Genomic DNA, 21,230 nt, shown 5'->3' with positions numbered 1-21,230 from the left:
GATATTCAACAGCATTACGATAACCAAACCTCACCTTCAACATCCTGGGGGTCACCATTGACTAGGAACTTAACTGGACCAGCCACATAAATACTGTGGTTACAATAGCAGGTCAGAGGCTGGGTATTTTTTGATAAATGTATCACCTCCTGACTCCCCAAAGCTTTTCCATCATCTATCTACAAGGCACAAGCCAGGAGTGTGATGGAATATTCTCCATTTTTCTGGATGAATACAGCTCCAACAATATTTAAGTAGCTCAAAACCATCCTGGACTCCCTCCATCACTGGCACACCATTGCTGCAGTGCTTACCACCTAAAAGATATGCTGCAGCAACTGACCAAAGCTTCTTCTGAAACTCGCAACCTCTACCACCTAGAATGACAAGGGCAGCAGGTGCATAGAAACACCAATTTCTCCTCCAAGTCATATATCATCCTGACTTGGAAACGTCTCACCACTCCCCTGTTCTTGTATATAAACATGTTCAATGTTCACAAGTCAGTCCATAACCTACATTGCTCAAGAAAAGTGAGTTTGCAACTTCAGAATAAATCAGGACTAGTAAAATGTAAATGTAGACATTGTAAAATGAAAATGAGATGCTATGCCTTTCCTTATCATGAATTGAATATTTTTCTGTTTTCTATTGCAGATAGAATGTCACCCATACTTGATCCAAAAGCAGCTCGTGGATCATTGCACAAAACGAAAAATTATTGTTACAGCATACAGCCCCCTTGGGTCACCTGATCGTCCCTGGGCCAAACCTGATGACCCAAAGCTGTTGGAAGATCCAAGAATACTGAAAATTGCAGAAAAATATGGAAAATCCCCAGCTCAAGTTATTATAAGGTGAAGTTCCAGTTTGATATATAAAATATTAAATTTCATTGAAAAAATTACATTTATTTCCTACTTCATATTTTCTTTACATATGCACGAGATTATACTTTTACTAAGCTCAATATTTCTATAATTACCCTGTCGGTAATTCACACTGCTGTTAAATAATCCCATATTCCAAAGATGAGCATTGATAAAATAACATAATCTCCCTTCATCTCTAGTTTGACTTTCTCCTGGTGGATATTGACTGAATTTTCTACTTACATTCACTTCATTTTCTTAGGTTAAGTTGTTGAGCTGATAATTTCTTTATGTGACTATTTGTTATGACCTGGTAAAACAGTGAAGTAGATTTAATAGGAACTTTTAAAAGAGAATTGAATATATGCATATATTATACATACACACTTGAAAAGGTAATGTTTGCAGGGCAATGTGGAAGCTACAGAGGAACAGGACTAATTGGATAGCTCTTCACGGGCATAAAGGGCCAAGTGACCTTCTTCTGTGCTGTAAGATTCTAGACTTCTATAATATCAACCTATCAGGAATGTTTGTGTCCACATTTCCCAGTTATGACAACATCCAAGTCAAATTGTTTGAAAAAGAAGCTAGATCAATCAGAAGCCAAATCTTGCCATGTTCCCACACACCACCTGATAGTAGCAGATTTTAAACTGACTTTGGCCACATTGACGGAATGATACTTGGTGTGGGAAAATTGTCACCCGTCTCACCCTGCCTCCAAAAAGGAATGAAATAATTAAGAAGAATTTTTCCTTCCAAACCTGAGCATATGCGGACTTTGGGAATCACTTTCTTGCTTTGGCCATGGGTTGTGTTTATTGAGGCATTGTCCGTGATGCAGAGTACCCAGAAATTATTTTAATTTCTATATCTAAAATGATTTGGCTCTTTTCACAGAAAGTCTTAAGTAGGACACAATAGACTGAATTATTATTTTCCAGTCAGCCTAGGGTTCCAACTGTGATTAAATGTATTCCTGGAGGTTTCATCACATAACTTGCCCCCATGCCCCAGTCATTAGTCGGCCAACACATCCATTCTTGTGACATACTGCCTTCCTACACCATTTGGAAAGCAAAAAGACTCATTACCCAATTGAATGATGCTTGACTGTCAGTTGAACAGCACTTTTTCCCTCCATTTTCAATATTTTTATATTTGGTAGAGAAATGTTCAAAGAACATTTTTCTCCTGGATTGCACACAGCAGTGTCCTGGAGATTTATCTTCAATTCCTGGAAGTTCCAGGCCAATCCTGGAGGGTTGGCAACCCTAAGTCAGTTCCGTTTACAAAATGGAGCCATACTTCCAGTGTCCAGGGGTTTTGGTGAATTTTCATCAAGTCCAGCTCAGGAATTAATAAGTAATTAGCCCCAAGAAACATGTGCCAAACAGGATCTCTTAAAGATCACCATGCTTCAAATTTAAGCTCTGGTTCAGAAATTTCTTACAGTCTTCAGGTCTGGGCATTTCTCAGGCACCTTGGACTTTATGCTTCCATTGTTTACTTAGTAACAAATATAAAATTGCATGAGAAAAGACCTTTCAAGCCCATGAGTCAAGTCCTGATTTTCTAATTACTGTTACTATAATGCCAGTGTTAGCCATTTACTGAAAAAGAGTTAATGTCAAAATAACGCTGACTTCAACATCTGGGAAGTATGTTTCTCAAGACTGATCAATCATGAAGACTGCATAGTCAAGCATATCCTAAAGTAAGTAATTGAATGCCGGTATGCACCTAGTTAGTTGAGGAGCTTGTTCAACAGTTGACTTTTCACATCAACCTGGTGGAGTTGCTGATTTATAAACAAAAGTGAAGTCAACTCCACCTCTGCCATCGCAGGGACTTTTGTACATTTTTTAAAACTATGACAAACAAAAGGGGAGGTGGTGGTGTACTAGTATAGTCACTGGACTAGTAATCCAGAGACTCAGGGTAACGCTCTGGAGACCCAGGTACCAATCCCACCACAACAGATGGTGAATTCAATAAAAAATCCAGAATTAAAAGTCTAATGATGACCATGAAACCATTGTTGATTGTCATTTAAAACCCATCTGGTTCACTTTAGGGAAAGAAATTGGCCATCCTTACCTGATCTGGCCTACAAGTGACTCCAGACTCACAGTACTGTGTTTGACTTTTAAATGGCCTAGCAAACCACTCCGTTCTCAAGGGCAATTAAGGATAGGCAATAAATGCTGGCCTAGCCAGCAATGCCCCCCAGTCCCAAAAATGAATAAAAAAAGCCACTGATTCCATTATTCATTAAAACATCTATTACCATTATGTTGTATCAGTCTACACCCAAAAAGCAATAATAAGGGCTACACTTAGCGACACCATTATTCCCAGTCAGAGGTGATACGATTCAGTAATTTCCCTGGTGTCAGTAGATACTCCATTGAAATTATGTGTCAATAACTTATTTGCTTTAGACTAATGCAGGTTTAAGATTAACATTAGTTCTTGACTAGAATAGAAATCAGAAGAACATCCTTTCCTTCAGAGAAGTGGATATCTAGAACAGGTTTCAGATGAACCAATTGACCTTATGTCAATTAAGTCCATCAAAAAGTAGCTGGATAGATATCTGTTTTGGAAGCATGATTGGAGGTGACCAAAATAGATATAGACATAAGCTAAATATCTCCCTCCCATCACTATTCCATTCATCTTCATGGTTCAATACTGCAGTATACAAACCTAGTTGTGTCTTCTGGGAACATATGAATAAATTAAAAAGCATAAGACGACAAGAGGATATTTATCCTCATCCTTTCAAAATATGTATTTTCATGCATTATTTCCACATTTCTCCTCGAATATTTTGCCAATGTGTTTTGTTTTGACTCTTTTTTGGAAACATCTGTAGTTGAAGCAAAAGTAATTGAGAATGACATAATTTCAAATACTTTTAGTTATCATGTAACAGCATAACCACATTGTTTGAATTATGCTGTTTCCCCAAGTCATTCATTTGGGTAAGTAATAAGTACCTGCAGAGCATCATTCATTTTTAAAACAGATAAATTCTACATTGTATTATATCATAAAGAGAAAAAAATCTGAAGGGACACTGGTATGAAGTCATTATGTAGCATAGAATGGCCCAATTTTTACTTGATTTGTTGTCAATGGGGTCTTAATATAAATTTGGTTTCCTAAACAGCCTGTGAACACAGACAATTTGGCTGGCATCATTTTTAAGCTGCCTACCCTTGGGCATTCTAAGCATCTGCCTATAGGGCCCATTTTAATATGCAAATCAGGATTCTAGGATTTAGTTTGCCGTTTTTCAGTATTACTGCTCAGAAAGTGTCCCCTCTACAGGTCCCCCCAAGCAAAATGCACTTACCTAGCTGTCAGTTGGGGCAGCCTGATATTATCCAGGCCGGATCCAGTGAGCTGCCCTAGAATACCTATTTGCCACCCCAAAGTACAAGGCCAAAGCCTCAAAATGCTGACAGCACTTCACAATGAGTACAGGAAACTGTTGGCATGCTCAACCACTCGGTCACCGAAAAGTCAAATTAAATCCCAACCATTTTAGAACTAAGCATCAATGTACATTCAGTGTCCTTCAATGTTAACCTTAGGAGTGCACTCATCTCTTCATAGGTTGATGCCACTTTCTTTATATATGTTTAATAACACTCAATCACCCCTAGAGCACTAACACATCAGTGATCACCACTCACTAAACTGTTGACTTATAACCTTTCACAGCTTGAAAAGACAATTGAGTTAATTTTCCTAAGCTGGTTCAAACCTTGGTTCCAATGGGAACTAACTAAGTTTAACTTCATATTTCTTAAATACACTGATGGACAATAGAGATGTTCAGATTAATAATTTAAAATTCACTGCCACACATAAATGATTACATTAAAAATCTAATCTTATTTCTTTCATCTCTAGGTGGCAAGTGCAAAGAGAAATAGCGTGCATACCAAAGAGCGCTACACCCTCCAGGATTAAGGAAAATATTGAGGTAACACATAATAGGGGGAGGCGGTGGCATAGTGGCATTGTCGCTAGACTAATAATCTAGGGAACCAGTGTAATGCTCTTGTTCAAATCTTGCCAAGGCAGATGGTAGAATTTGAGTTCAATAAAAATCTGGAAATAAAAGTCTAATGATGACCATTGTCAATTGTTGTAAAAACCCATCTGGTAATGCCCTTTTGGGAAAGAAATCTGCTACTTGGTCTACATGTGACTCCAACCCACAGTAATGTGATTAACCCTTAACTGCCCCTCTGAACAAGGGCAACTAGGGATGGGCAATAAATGCTGGCCCAGCCAGTGATGCCCACATCCCATGAATGACTTGCATTTATATAGCCCCTTAACGTAGAATAACTTCCTGAAGCATAATCAAAACCTGGATGCCAAGATAAACAGGGAGTTTGGTAACCATAGATGTGGGTTTTAAGGAGATGGAGATGTAGAATGGTTTAGGAAAGAAATCCAAGACCTTGGATGCCTAGGCAGCTGAAGGCACAGCAGCCAATGATGTGCTGAAGGAAAGGAGAATGCAGAAAAGGGCACAGGAATTGAGGGTTCTGGAGAAGAAAATTGTAGGGCTAGAGGAAGTTAAAGAGATGGAGAGGGAGAGGCCATGAAGGAATGCGGATGAAAATTTTAAATTTTGAGGCTTTTGGGGGTTAGGCTAGCAGCCAGAGTAGGTCAACACGGAGAAGAGTGATTGATAAGAAATGGATAAGAACTTCGATATACGGGCAGCGGAATTTTGGATGAACTGAAGTTTATCATCCTGAGACAGTAGCTGGGGAAGGGAGTGGAATTGATGACAATGGTACAGAATTTGTGACAGGGGCGAAGATGATAGCTTCTGACTGCTCAAGGAAGATAGAGGAACTCACAACTTATACTAGACTGAATGTCAGAAAAATGGTCTCACAACACCAAGACAGTGGAAGGGTTGAGAGAATGTATATGATGTTCCCAAGGAGCAGCTTATAGATGAAGGAAGGAAAGGGGCCAAGTACAGATCTTTGAGAGACTCCAGAGATAATAGTGTGGGTGGGAAAGAAGCTATTAGTGTACATCCTCAGATTACAGTCAAATAGGTAAAAGTTCAACCAAGAGCAGTCCCATTAGACTGGACAGCAGAAGAGAAACGTTGGGGGCTGTAAGGAGGATAACATAAGGACATAGGCACATTGGAAATAGGAGCAGGGGTAGGCCATTCAGCTCCTCGAGCCTGCTGCACCGTTTAACTAGATGATGGCTGATCTTCTACCTCAAAGCCATTTTCCCGCGCTATCCCCATACCCCTTGATATCTTTGATATCTAGAAATCTATCAATCTCCCTCATGAATATTCTCAAATACTAAGCTTCCACAGCGATCTCAGGTAGACAATCCCAAAGATTCATCACCCTCTGAGTGAAGAAATTCCTCATCTCAGTCCTAAATGGCCTACTTGTTATTCTGAGTCTGTCTAGACAACCCCAGCCAGGGAAAACATCCTTCCTGCATTTACTCTGTCAAGCCCTGTAAGTATTTTGTATGCTTCAATGAGATCACCTCTCATTTTTCTAAACTCGAGAAATATAGGCACAGTCTCCTCAATCTCTCAGAGGATAATCCCACAATCCCAGGGATCAGTCTGGTGAAACTTCGTTGCACTCTCTCTATGGCATAAACATCCTTCCTTGGATAAGGAGACCAAAACTGTACACAATACTCCAGGTGTGGTCTCACCAAGGCTCTATATAATTGAGCAAGACTTATTTTCTCTCCTGTACTCAAATCTTCTTGCAATAAGGGCCAAACTGCCATTTTCCTTCCTAATTGCTTTCTGTACCTGCATGTTAGCTTTCAGTGACTGATGAACAAGGATACCCAGGCTTTTGGACATCAACACTTCCCAACCTCTCACCATTTAAGAAATACTCTGCATTCCCATTTTTCCTACCAAGGTGGATAACTTCACACTTTTCGACATTATATTCCATCTGCCATGTTCTTACCGACTCACTTTGCGTGTCTATATCTCCTTGAAGCCTCCTTGCATCCTCCTCACATCTCACATTCCCACCTAATTATCAGCAAACTTGGAATTATTACATTTGGTTGCCACATCCAAATCACTTTATAGATTTTGAACAGCTGTGGCCCCAGCCCAGTCATAGCCTGCCAACCTGAGAATGACCTGTTTATCCCTACTCTGTTTTCTGTCCATTAACCAATTTCCAATCCATGCCAGTATATTACTCTCAATCCCATGTGCTCTAATTTTGCCTACTAACCTCATGTGTGGGACCTCACTGAAAGCCTTCTGAAAATCTAAATACACCACATTGACTTGTTCTCCTTTATCTATTCTGCTAGTTAGATCCTCAAAAAACTCTAACCTGTTTGTCAAACATGATTTCCCTTTCATAAATCCATGTTGATTCTGCCCAATCTCACCATTATTTTCTAGGTGTCAGTTATCACATCCTTTATAATAGCTTCTATCATTTTCCCTACAACCGATATCAGGCTAATAAGTCTGTAATTCCCCATTTTCTCTTTCCCTCCTATCTTAAACAGTGGGGTTACATTTGCTACCTTCCAATCTGCAGGAAACTTTCTAGAATCTATAGAATTTTGGAAGATGACTACTAATGCATCCATTCTCTCAACAACCTCTACCAACACTCTGGGATGTAGATCATCAGATCCAGGAGATTTATTAACTTTCAGTCCCATTAATTTCTCCAATACTACTTTTTTCACTAATGCTCATTTCTTTCAGTTCCTCATTCTCACTAGTCCTTTGATTCTCTAGTATTCCTGGGAGGTTTTTTTATCTTCCCCTGTGAAGATGCAAAATATTTGTTTTGTTTCTCTGCTATTTCCTTATTTCCCATTATAAATTCTCTTATCTGCCTGAACTGGACCCAAATTTGTCTTTGCTAATCTTTACCCTTTTACATACCTAGAGAAGTTTTTACAGGCCATTTTTAGCTTCTTGCCAGTTTACTTACATATTCTATTTTCTCTTTCTTTATCAGTTTCTTCATCCTCCTTTGCTGAATTCTAAAATGCTCCCAAACCTCAAGCTTATTACTATTTTTGGCCACTTTTTATGTCTCTTCCTTTGATCTCATACAATCTTTAACTTCTCTTGTTAGCCACAGTTGGATCACCTTTCCTGCTGGGTTTTTGTGCCTCAAGGGAATGTATATTTGTAAGTGCTAGCCATTGCCTGTCTACCGTCATACTTTTTAATGTAGCTTCCCAATCTACCACAGCCAATTTTTCTCACATACCTTCGTTGTTTCCTTTGTTTGGATTTAAAACCCCAATTTTGAATTGAACTACATCACTTTCAAATTTAATGCAAAATTCTATCATATTATGGTCACTCTTCCCTAGATGCTCTTTTACAACAAGATTATTAATTATCCCTCTCTCAGTGCGCAATACTAGATATAAAATAGCCCATTCTCTAGTTGGTTTCTCAATAAACTGTTCTAGAAAACCATCTTTTATACATTCCAGGAATTTGTCCTCCACAGCATTAGTGTTTATTAGGCTTACCTAGTCTTTATGTAGACTGAAGTCCCCCTTGATTACTGTATTACCCTAGTTACAGGCACCTCTAATTTCCCTGCTCTACATTACCACTACTGTTTGGTGACCTACAAACAACTCCTACCAATGTTTGATGCCCATTACTGTTTCTTAGCTCTACCCAAACTGATTCTACATCTTGATCTTCTGATTTAAGACCCACTCTCACTACTTGACTGATCTCATCCTTTATTATCAGTGCTACCCCACCCTCTTTTTCTTTTCTTTTCTATCCTTCCTAAATACCCTTGAACATTCAGTTCCCAGTCTTGGTCACCCTGCAGCCATGTCTCTGTAATGGCAATTAGATCATATCTATTTACTTCCATTTGTACTGTTAATTCATCTACTTTGTTGTGAATGCTGTGTACATTCAGAAAGAGGGCCTTTAATTCTGTCTTTTTAATATTTTTGCAATCTGCTATTGAACTCTGAAGTTTATACACTGTGCCCCTTCCTGCCGCACTCAGATTATCAATTCCCTTATGGCTTACCTTGCTCGCTTGCCTTGTTCTCTCTCTTAATTTATCACATCTTTCCTCACTTGATCCCTCACCCACCATTTAGTTTAAAGCCCTCAGTACCACCTTAGTTATATGGCTTGCCAGAACACTGGTGCCAGCACAGTTTAGGTGAAGACCATCCCAACAATACAGCTCTCACTTTTCCCCAGTACTGGTGTCAGCGCCTCATGAATCAAAACCATTTCTCCCACAACAAACTTTAAGCCATGCATTTAACTCACCAATCTTATCTGACCTACTCCAATTTGCTCCTGGCTCAGGATTATTATCTTTGAGATTCTGTTTTTTGATTTAGCCCCTAGTTGCTCATAGTCTTTAAGCAGAACCTCTTTCCCACTTCTACCTATGTCAATGGTACCTACATGGGCCATGACACTTCAAGTTCCTCTGCAGGCTAGAACAGATTTCCCGAACTCTGGCACTGGGCAGGCAACACAGCCTTCTGGACTTAAGCTCTCAGCTGCAGAGAACTGTATCTGTCCCACTGACTATGCCATCCCCAACTGCAACTACATTCCTATTAACTCTCCCAGCTTGAATTGTTTCCTGTACCATGGTGCCATGGTCAGTTCACTCATCCACTCCTGCTTCCATCCAGAAAAGCTGTAAGAACCTGGAAACTATTGTGCAATGGCAAAGGTGGAGGCTCCTTTCAACTCCTTCATTCTCTATTCCCATACATACCTGACTCACAGTCACACTCTCCTATACCTGACCATAGACAAAATCAGACAACTCTATCCTAAGGGGTGTGACCGCCTCCTGGAACAAAGTGTCCAGGTAACTTAGCCCCTCCCTGATGTGTTGCATTATCTGCAACTCCGCCTCCAGCACAAAGACTTAGAGATGAAATTTCTCCAGCTGCAGACACTTACTGCATTCTGCAGCCGCCACACAATCTGCATTGCCATCTTTATAACATTTAATTAATTAATTATTTTACTGATTAAATTTTATTTAATGTCTCTAGACCTGCCTGTGCTAATATGCTTATTTTTCAATAAATGTTCTACTTACCGTGATTGAAATTCCCTAGTTAAGATAAATAGGAAATATTTACCAACCAAACTAATAAACTTTACTACTATTAGTAAACCTCACTGCTACTAATAAAACCTTACAGCTACTAAAATTACCTGAATTTTAAAGATTAATGAGAACAATGCTCACCAATCAATTACCTGATGTCCTGTGACTTCACACTTTGATTTTTCTCAGAAAGCGGTCAGTCCAGTCTGAAGCCACAGATTGAACTGGATTGGATAGCTCTGTAAGTTGCGATTGTCTGTCTCCAGTTCCTACCCTCTCTTGCTCTTTTATCTGCTGCTGTCTGTCTTCGGGTCCTTCTCTCATTCACTCTTTTAGGTGCTGCTGCCTGTCTCTGTGTCCTTCTCTCTTTCACTCCTTTAAGGAGGGATAATGCACCACACTCTTAGGGCAGAATTTTCCCATTGGCATGTGGGGACGGGCCCCGCATGTCCACGCATAAAATGACGCACGGTGATGTCGGGCAAGCATCCCAAAGTCACTGCATACCATCGCGATATTTTGTTGGGCGGGCATGCAATGGTCAGTGCTGCGCGGCCACCATTAAATAACAGGCCAATTAAGGCCCTTGCCTCACCAATTGACGCTGATTTTTCGGCGCCCATGCGATCTTCGGGTCGGCGCACGGGCACAACAAGCAGGCGGGTCGGGCACATTTGTATAAACCTCATCCACAGGCAGGATAAAAGGGCTCACTGGGTTGCTTGTGTGTTCTCTCAAGTATTGATTTTTCAAAGTTTTTGAAACTTGCCTGTGTGATCTGCAGTACTTCAAAACGCATACCAGCTGCTTTGTCTGGACTCTTAACCTTCAGGTCAGCACTCTGCAGTGAGGAATCCTCTTTGGACCTACAGGTTTCAGGAAACCTTCCCATTGCCTGGGAATGGAAGCTGAACTGTTCATTGGACTCACCTCCTTTGAGGAGGAAGGGAGGGCTAGAAGGGGGAGGAGACCAGCAGTGGACATTCAGCCTCCAGGGGAGCTGCATATGGGAGGACAGGTGTAGGCACAAGGAGCGCAGGACCAAGAGGTGGACCAAGGCGGAAGGGGCTGCAGAAGACGCCACTATCCTGCTGCCAGTGTATACAGGCGGCAAAGCAGCTACCTCAATATGTCTGAGGTGCAGTGCAGAAGGAGGCTCCATCTCTCAAGGGAGACAGTCAACTATATCTGTCAGATGATTGGGTTTGAGTTCTCTGCTAACTTTGTGGGTGGACACCCCATGCCAGTGGCTCCAAACTTTACAGCTGCCCTCAACTTCAATGCCTCTGGCTCCTTCTAGGGGTCGGCGGGTGATCTTTGTGGTATCTCCCAATCAGCAGAGCTCACTTGTGTCAGGTAGGTTACAGACACTGTTCAGACATGCATTGACCTTCATCTACTTCCGTTGGGACCAGGCAAGCCAGACACAGTGAACCAGAGGCTTTGCAGCGATTGCTGGCTTCCCCCGGTGCAATCGACTGCACATATGTGGCCATCAAGGCACCAGCAGGTGAGCCCGGTGCCTTCATCAATAGGAAGGGCTTCCACTCCATGAACGTACAGATAGTGTGTGATCACAGGATGCAGATTCTACAAGTGTGCAAGGTACCATGGCAGCTCCCATGACGCCTACATCCTCAGACACTTCCAGGTGCCGGGGTTCTTCAGTGCTCCAGCCCAGCTTGATGGATGGCTGCTGGTTGACATGGGCTATCCCCTCAGAAGGTGGCCTATGACACCTCACCACCAACAAAGAACAGAAGCTGAGCAGCAGTACAATAGGAACCACACCTCTACAAGGGCTGTGATGGAGAGAACCAGTCTTCTCAAGATGTACTTCCAATGCCTGGACTGCTCAGGGGGTGCACTCCAGTATCCCCCAGATCATGTGTCACTGATAGTGGTTGCACGCTGCACTCTCCACAATCTTGCGCTGGAAAGGGGCAACGCTGTGGACGAAGAAGATGTACATGCAGTGGCTGCAGCTGCACACGATGAGTCCAGCAGTGAGTCCGAGGATGAGCATGCACAGGGAAATGCTGAGGGGGTAGACGCTGACCAGGGCATACTGCAGGAAGGCAGGGACACCCGGGAGGCTTTAATCCAATGATCCTTCAGCTAGCGCACCACAGGTGGACCTCCAGGACAAACCTGGGCTGTAGGCTTCATACTCGATAACCTCCAGGTTAGGAACAGTAACTAAGGGCCTTGTTAACAATAAAGCTGAATGTCCCACAAAGCATTCTAAAATTTTTGGGAACAGTACACATGCAGAAGAAAAGAGGCACCCTCAGCCATGGTTACATGTCTGAATTTAATATCACAGGCAAAGAAACTTAATGGGAAGAATTTTCCCCCTGTCGGGTGTAGGGGAGTGGTGGGGAGTGGTTGGGGGGGGTTGGGGGGGCGGAGTGCAGGAGCGGGCACGTGCAGGTGTGCCTCCGATTGGCGCCCCAATTGGGAGTGTGCCCAGCGTGACGTCCGCCAGGAAGTGCTGTGCGCTCCCTGTGCTGCCTCAGGGAGATCGGCGCCAAATTTAAAAATGGTAAATGTCAGGGAAATTTTATTTTTGTACATGTCCTGTCATGTGACACTGTCACATGAGTTGGGCCATGTCCATCACTTTTAATCAAACTTTTGTTAAATTTTTAAAAGCTCTCATGAAACCTCATCCCGCCCGTGGATGAGGTTTCAGGGCTTTTTCTAACGTCCGCCAGGGCTCCCAGCCTGCCCGCTAACCCTAAGGTTGGACAGGCAAGTCTATTAATTACTTGAATTGGTTTTTAAATGGCCTCAATTGGCCGTTGACAGGTTGGCGGGCGCACAGCTGATTCAGCTACGCCCCACTGACCTGAAAGTTGAAATGACGTGGGGGTGACATCGGGAGTTCTGCCCAACATCATCCTGCGTCATTTTACACGTTGGCGAGTGGGCCCGCACCCCCCCACCCCCCCCCCCAACTCGCCAACCTGATATCCTGGCCATGAAACAAAATGGCGAGGGTGTCCAATTCAAAGCAAATCATAAAGACCTCATCTCAGGCCAACCCATGGTGTGCCTAGGGTGCCTTATATTTACGTTTCTGGGTGCTACCTCTTGGTGCTGCCCCTTTGCTGGGTATGGCATCTGAGACAGCCTGCTGACTCTGCTGTCCTGTTGGCCTCGATGACCTTGACTGTTGTCCTCTGGCCCATGGAGCCTGTGCTGCCCCTGCCTGGGAAGGAGCTGCCAGTTCCACAGCTGGCATCTCCCCAGTCGTCACAGCCTCACCAGATGCAACAGTCACTGGCAGAGGGGTGGAGGAGCTGCTGCCCTCATCCAGAGCACCCTGAGAGGAGTCCACAGAGACGACAGGCAGCTGCTGCGCTGACGTGAGGTCGCTTCGGACCTCCCTGCTCACCGTGGATGGATGTGCACCAAACTGGGAAACTTGGTGCCCACACCATCTCCCACACTGGCACTGACCAGCTGAGGTCAATGACAATGTGAGGGCTTGCTGGTCAGAGCGCATCCCCAGGAAGCCATGATGGATCTCCTGGAGGAGCCTCTCCACTAGAGTCACCGCTTTCTGCATGGAGGATGCATAGCGATCAGACATGTGTCTCATTGCTTCGGCGATCGTCCACGTAGACTCCTCCACCGTGGAGACCAAGCCAAGCATAGCCTCATGTATCTTCCCCAGAAGCTCCCACACACCCGGCCGCACTTCATGCCCTGCTGTGTCGTGGACGACTCCAGAGACACATCACCAGGCACCGACTGAGCATGTGCTTGGTCCCCTGCAGTCCGACTGCTGGCACCATGGGCACTCTCTGTCTCTGCCAGCTCCTCCAGTGTACCCTCACTGCTGTGCCCCAGGACAATAGCTGATGTTCTAACTCCCACCAAGGTGCTAGTACCTGCACTGGTGCCTACCTGGCAGAGATGGTATGAGCTGGTGAGACTTCAGAGCCCTCAGGTGCTCCTCCCCACCAGCCCTGCTCTGCTAATGCTGAAAGGAAGAACAAGGACATTGGATCAGTTAACGTGGAGACAATGACAAAGTGCATCCCTGTCCCCCGGATCATTATGCACTCTTCCTTCCATAAGCAATGGTCAAGCCATGTTGCAAATTTAAATCAATTAACATTCAGCATTGCCATGGCTGTTGGGAGAACAATTCTGACCTCACTGCTGGGCAAACATACCTGGCCGTGGCACTCCAGCCTCACCGACACCAGGGCACCTGGGCACATGGTGCCTCTCCAAATCCAGGGCCGCCTGCTCAAATCGGCTGAGAATGGCTAACTGCACTTGGCCGCCGCCAGTCCTCGCATGCTCTACCATGTTATGAGCATTCTTCTCCTGAAAATGAGAGAGCATTGATTTGTACAAATTGTACATGGACTCTCTTCGCACACGGCCCACCCCAACCAGAGTTGGAGCTTTCAAGTGAAGCAGCATTTCACTTGCATTTCCCCCAACTTAGTCTACTGCATTCGTTGCTCCCAATGTGGTCTCCTCTACATTGGAGAGACCAAACGTAAACTGGGCGACCGCTTTGCAGAACACCTGCGGTCTGTCCGCAAGAATGACCCAAACCTCCCTGTCGCTTGCCATTTTAACACTCCACCCTGCTCTCTTGCCCACATGTCTGTCCTTGGCTTGCTGCATTGTTCCAGTGAAGCCCAACGCAAACTGGAGGAACAGCACCTCATCTTCCGACTAGGGACTTTACAGCCTTCCGGACTGAATATTGAGTTCAACAACTTTAGGTCGTGAGCTCCCTCCCCCATCCCCACCCCCTTTCTGTTTCCCCCTTCCCTTTTTTTTCCAATAAATTATAAATATTTTCCTTTTCCCACCTATTTCCATTATATAAAAAAAAACCCCCACTAGAGCTATACCTTGAGTGCCCTACCATCCATTCTTAATTAGCACATTCGTTTAGATAATATCACCAACTTTAACTTTAACACCTATGTGTTCTATTGTACTATTGTCGTTGACATCTTTTGATGATCTGCTTCTATCACTGCTTGTTTGTCCCTACAACCACACCCCCCCCCCCACCTCTCTCTCTCTCTATCTCTCCGCCCCCCCACACACACACCTTAAACCAGCTTATATTTCAGCTCTTTCCTGGACTCGAACTCAAGTTCTGTCGAAGGGTCATGAGGACTCGAAACGTCAACTCTTTTCTTCTCCGCCGATGCTGCCAGACCTGCTGAGTTTTTCCAGGTAATTCTGTTTTGTTTTGGATTTCCAGTGACTCCTCACCCCGCTGCCGCCAAACACTCACACAAAGGCACAGAACTTATCTCTTCACCTCCCCCTCAGGCTGACCTCAGCATGGGCAACATCTGCTGGTCCACCCAGCAAAGGACACATGCTGTCAATGATTCAATGCAGTCACTATATTCAGACTTGCGGTGGGAGGGCAGCAGGGGGGAAAGCCGACCTGCTGTGTTAAGTGACCAATGCCAACATTGTCCTCACCCTTCCAGAGCGCAACAAGTCGTTGAACCGTTTATGACACTGGATCCAGGTGCACCGCACCATGTCATGGGAGCTCACCACCTCCACCACCTCCTCCCAGGCACATTTCATCATATGGTGGGGCCTCCGCCTCCCATCCTGGAGAACCAGCACCTCCTGCCGTGATGCACACTGGCCCCCCACTCTACCCTCCAGCCTGGCCTGCCCTGATGGCCTACCCTCCGGACTTGTGTCACCTCCATTGCCCCTCTGCAGAGCCCTTCGCCCAGCCTTCGTAAGCAGCCTTTCCAAGGCTGCCAGGCCATTCTTTATTCAGGCCACCGGGTCGCTGTTGGACCCGGTGAGCTGAGGGTGCCCACCACCGCCCGCCCACTCCTGCTATGCACGGGAGTCATGAGGTACACTGGGTGGGCCTTAATTGACCCACCCGGGTAAAATGGTGGCACGGACCTGATCGCGAGCAGCGATCAGGTCCATGCATGCTCCCGCGCCGCCCCCCTGACATCCAGAAAATTCTGCCCTTAGTCACAAATGATATTATTTATGACTTTGATTAGGATCATTGCAGTGCAAGAGTGGAGATACCCCAGTAAATGGAAATGTGCAGTGACTCAATTATTCAAATTCCATTGTATAGTTACAAAAGCTTTATATTAAGTAACAGCCACAAGAACAAACAATCCAATTCTTCAAATTGACTGACAGAATTACAAATTTACTAAACCTAATTAGGACACACATGGAGCCTTGAAATATATTTCTGCAAAAGAACAGTTGAGTGGCAAAAGTAGCTTATATAGTTCAATTAATTACACCAAAGTTTGTTTCAGGAACCTCACAGTATTGGGGCTGTGGAACTCCCCGAAGAGTCCTAGGAAGTAGAGTTTCTAGTAAACATTACACAAAACAACACATTTAAGCAGTGAGTTCAGAGTTGCATTCTAACCTCAAAGTTATGAGTCAAACAAACACTGTATCCTTCCATTAATTAGTTTGTGAATCATACTGAGACACTGGCTATTGTATATATGTTGAAGAATTGGGACTAGACATCTGACGCAGGAATGGAAAATTATAATAACAGGAATGGAGAGTTGTAAAAGGTGAAAATTGACTGAAATTCACCAATAAAAATTAATTCTTTGGATGTGATCATAAGCAAGGCAAGCATTTATTACCCATTTCCAGTTGCATTTGAGACAGTGGTAGTGGGTTGTTTTCTTGAAATTCTGCAGTGGTGAAGGTGCTCACACAATACTGTTAGATAGGGAGTGGTGGGACTTTGACCCAGTGACAAGATAAGTGATATATGTTGAAGACAGAGCAGCATGAGTCTTGAGGACGACTTGGTGGTCATGTTGTTCCCATGCACCAGGACTGAATCTGAGATCGACATAATACCTAGACTGTGCCAAACTATAGAGATCTATTTTGTAAAGTGGACACCGTGTAGTTATCACAACAAATCAATTGATTGGTTATTTACTTTTTAGCTATTGTTTTTTCTTTGGCAGTAAGCAGCCTACACATAACTGAAATAAGTTAAAAGTTTCCTTCAAAGTTTTGTGTATATCATTGCAGATACAATGTTAATTGAGATAATGTTGAACATAATGTTTATGTAATAGGAACATCTGAAGGCATATAGCATGCTTGCCTTCATCGGCAGGGGTATTGAGTATAAAAGCTGGGAAGTCATGCTGCAGCTGTATAGAACCTTGGTTAGGCCACACTTGGAATATTGCATGCAATTCTGGTTGCCACATTACTAGAAGGATGTGGAGCATTGGAGAGGGTGCAGAGGAGGTTTATCAGGATGCTGCCAGGTCTGGGGGTTATTAGCTATGATGAGAGATTGGAGAAACTCGGATTGTTCTCACTAGAGCGACGGAGATTGAGGGGTGACTTGATAGAAGTTTACAAAATTATGAGTGGCATGGACAGAGTAGATAGTCAGAAGCTTTTTCCAGGGTGGAAGGGTCAATTACTAGGGGACATAGATTTAAGGTGAGAGGAGAAAACTTTAGAGGAGATGTGTGGGGCAAGTTTTTTACGCAGAGGGTAGTGAGTGTCTGGAATTCGCTGCCAGAGGAGGTGGTGGAAGCAGGTACGATAGTGGTGTTTAAGAGGCAGCTTGACAAATACATGAATAGGATGGGAATAGAGGGATACAGACCCCGGAAGTGCAAAATGTTTTAGTTTGACAGGCAATATGATCGGCACAGGCTTGGAGGGCTGAAGGGCCAGTTCCTGTGCTGTACTTTTCTTTGTTCTTTGTTCTTTGAAAATATGTGTCTTACAAAACAGGTGTTCGATTTCATATTGTCTAAAGAAGATATGAAACAAATTGAATCATTTGACTGCAATGGAAGAATGATAGTGCCTACATTAGAAGTAAGTAAAAAAAAAACTTCGTAGCTATGCTGCTAACTGGGGTCGTGTATATAAGGAGCAAAGCAAGTGACAAGCTCAAGTGGACAGGACCATGTGAATCTCAGGACATTTTAACTTCTAGAACTCATTGTCACCCTCAAGATGTATCTCACCCAAAGATGATGAGAATAGCTTGGAAGTCAGTGGATAGGAATGGGATTTGGGGTGCCATGAGCCCCCACGGGAGCCCTGAAACACATTAACATAAGTTCTTCCTGGTTCACAAGGAAACCATTATAAATTTCTTAAAACTTACCTTGCTTGGATCTCTTTAGAAGTAAAAGTTGGCAGCGGTGTGAGTGAAATTGGGGGGTATAATTGGGACTTACTTGCTTCTCCTCCAAACCAAACTGGTTTTTGGGAACTCCTCAGAACCATAATGTTCTGTATCATGGTGTTGTATCCTTCCATGTGTTCCATGGTGCTACATACCTTTCTGTGTGTAGCATACGAGCGTACATACATGCAAACATATAAATTAGGAGCAGGAGTGGGCCTTTCGGCCCCTCAAGTCTCCGCTGCAGTTTGATAAGATCATAACTCATCTGCTGGTGGCCTCTACTTTCCTGTACCCCTATGCCCCGTGACTCCTTTGTCAATCTAAAATCTATCTAACTCAGCATTAAAAATATTTTTGACCCTGCCTCCACTGCTCTCTGTGGAAGAGAATTCCATAGACTAACAAATCTCTGAGAGAAAAAAAAATCCTCATCTCCATCTTAAATGGGAGACCCCTTATTTTTAAACTGTGTCCCCTAGTTCTAGTCTCTCTCTATGTACCATAGTGCTGTTTACATTTCTATGTGTACCATAGTATGGTGTACCCTTCCAAGTTTAGCATTGTGCTGTGCACCTTCCATCAGGGGGCCAAATGGCCTTCTCCTTCTCCTAGTTGTTGAGTGTTCTTGTATCATAGTGCCATATGTACCCTTCCACGTGTACCATAATGTTATGTATTCCCCCATGTACCATAGATCTGTATACCATTCCATGTGTACCACAGAGCTATGTATTCTTCACTAGACCATGATGCTATGCACGTTTCATGTGTAATACAGTGTTATGTATCATCCCATGTCTGAGAGGATAAGCAACTGACCTTTCAATCACTATAACTGGCTCCAGTACACCAGTCTCGGTGTTTTGCCATTTCCCTCCCTCCTCCTTACTTGGTTCCCAAGTGATATCATGGCAGAGAATACCCACTGCGGAAGATGCACTGAAATAGATGTGGAAACGCAGCACAACTTTTACCCAATTTGTAACCTGAAAATCAGTTTATTTGTGCATTCCAATGACCTGTGATGGAAAGAAAAGCAAAACAAACTGCAAATGTTAGAAATCTATGAAACACAAAATGTCAGGAAACATCAGTGGGCATCCCCCGAGAGAAGAGAAAAGTTAACATTTCAGCTTTTGATTGACCGGTTTCTAACCTGCTCCTGCGCAGAAATTTGCACATAGCTGAGCACCATTGAATAAATGTGAAACTTTCTAAAAATACTATAAGACCTGATTGACCTTTCTTTACTTTTGTAGAGAGATGGAATTAGAGTTTGGAGAGATTCAAGTCATCCAAACTTCCCTTTTAACGAGCCTTACTGAAGATCAATCTACAGCTTCAACAACATCAACAACATATTTTGGAAATTTTCCTTTGTAAATCAACTTTGAAATTAACTCCTTAAAAATTGAGGAACAATTAACAGAATAGAGAGAAATGATTTTAATGTGATGGACATAAACATTAAAAATATTGAAACTTACATAATCACTGGTTGGGTGAGGCATGCTTGACTTTAAAAATGGCAAATCTAACAAAAAACTCATAATTTCCAAACATTCAACAAATAAACATGACGTAATCATCAGCAACACTCTTGAGTACAGATTTGCAGTGGAGTTTACATGAACCACAATAAAGGCAGAGAACTTCCAACAACTTACACCGCTGGATTTCTGACTTCTTACCTGCCGCTGGATTCTCCACTCCCGCCTGCCGCAAAACCTGCCCGGAAAATTCCGCCCTATGACTTCACTTTCAGCAATTCTGTGGAAAACAGAGGAGTCATTCGAACATATGAACAAGGAGGAGGAGTGGGCCATTTGGACCTTTGACCCTGCACCACCTTTTATTTAGATCATTGATGATCTAATGGTAACCTCAAATCTGCATCCAGCCTATTCCCGGTAACCTATCACCCCCCTGCTTACCAAGAGTCTATCCACCTTTACCTTAAAAGTATTCGAAGACTCTGCTTCCACCGCCTTTTCAGGAAGAGAATTCCAAAGACTCACGACCCTCAGAGAAAAAAAATTGCCTCATCTCCATTTTAAATGGGCAACACCTTATTTTTAAACAGTGACCCCTAGTTCTAGATTCTCCCACAAAAGGAAACATCCTCCCCACATCCACCCTGTCAAGTTCCCTCAGGATCTTATATGTTTCAATTATATCACTTCTTACTCTTCTAAACTTCAGAGGACACAAGCCCAGTGTGTCCAACCTCTCTTCATAAAACATCCCGCCCATTCCAGGTATTAGTCTGGTAAGCCTTTTCTGAATTGCTTCCAACACATCTACATCCTTCCTTAAATAAGGTGACCAATATACTGTACACAGAACTCCAGATGTGGTCTCACTAGTGTATAACTGAAGCACAACCTCCCTACTTTTGTATTCAATTACCCTCACATAAATTATAACATTCTATTAGCTTTCCTAATTACTTGCTGTACCTGCATACTAGCCTTTTGCGATTCATGCACTAAGCCACCCAGATCATCTGCATCTCAGAGCTCTGCAATCTCTCACCATTTAGATAACATGCCTCTTTTATTCTTCCTGACAAAGTGGACAATTTCACATTTTTCTGCATTATACTCCATATGCCAGATCTTTGCCCACTCACTTAACCTATCTGTATCTTTTTGTAGCCCCCTTGTGTCCTCTTCACAACTTAATTTCCTACCTAACTTTGAGTCAACAGCAAATTTGGCAACCATACCATCAATCCCTTCATGCAAGTCATTTAAACACACTTTAAACAGTTGAGGTCCCAGCATTGATTCCTGTGGCACATCACTTGTTACATCTTTCCAACCTAAAAAAGACCCATTTATGTCTACTCTCTGCTTCCTGTTTGCCAGCCAATCTTCTATCTATGCCAATATGTTACCCCCCTAAACCATGAGCTTTTACTTTCCACAATAACGTTTGATGTGACACTTTTATCAAATGCCTTCTAAAATCTAAATACAGTACATCCACCTGTTCTCCTTTATCCACAGC

The 21,230-nt window shown here is 43.3% G+C and overlaps 1 protein-coding gene across 2 annotated transcripts in view; it reads left to right on the top strand.

The window, feature by feature from the left end:
* The window catches only part of akr1a1a (aldo-keto reductase family 1, member A1a (aldehyde reductase)), a 48,916-nt gene extending 29,354 nt beyond the window's left edge, over positions 1–19,562 (top strand). Inside the window, exons 5-8 of one of the 2 annotated variants that reach the window (XM_041190969.1) lie at positions 658–857; positions 4,803–4,875; positions 17,813–17,899; positions 19,478–19,562. In XM_041190969.1, coding sequence (XP_041046903.1) covers positions 658–857; positions 4,803–4,875; positions 17,813–17,899; positions 19,478–19,543 — 426 coding nt within the window. In that variant the 3' untranslated portion in view covers positions 19,544–19,562. Of the gene's footprint in view, positions 1–657; positions 858–4,802; positions 4,876–17,812; positions 17,904–19,477 lie in introns of both variants that reach the window. The other variant, XM_041190977.1, reaches the window with a different exon arrangement.
* Positions 19,563–21,230: the final 1,668 nt, after the last annotated feature.

The sequence above is a fragment of the Carcharodon carcharias genome, chromosome 1, assembly GCF_017639515.1.
Source record: "Carcharodon carcharias isolate sCarCar2 chromosome 1, sCarCar2.pri, whole genome shotgun sequence".
Lineage (NCBI taxonomy): Eukaryota > Metazoa > Chordata > Chondrichthyes > Lamniformes > Lamnidae > Carcharodon > Carcharodon carcharias.
This window is presented reverse-complemented; position numbering and strand designations above follow the sequence as displayed.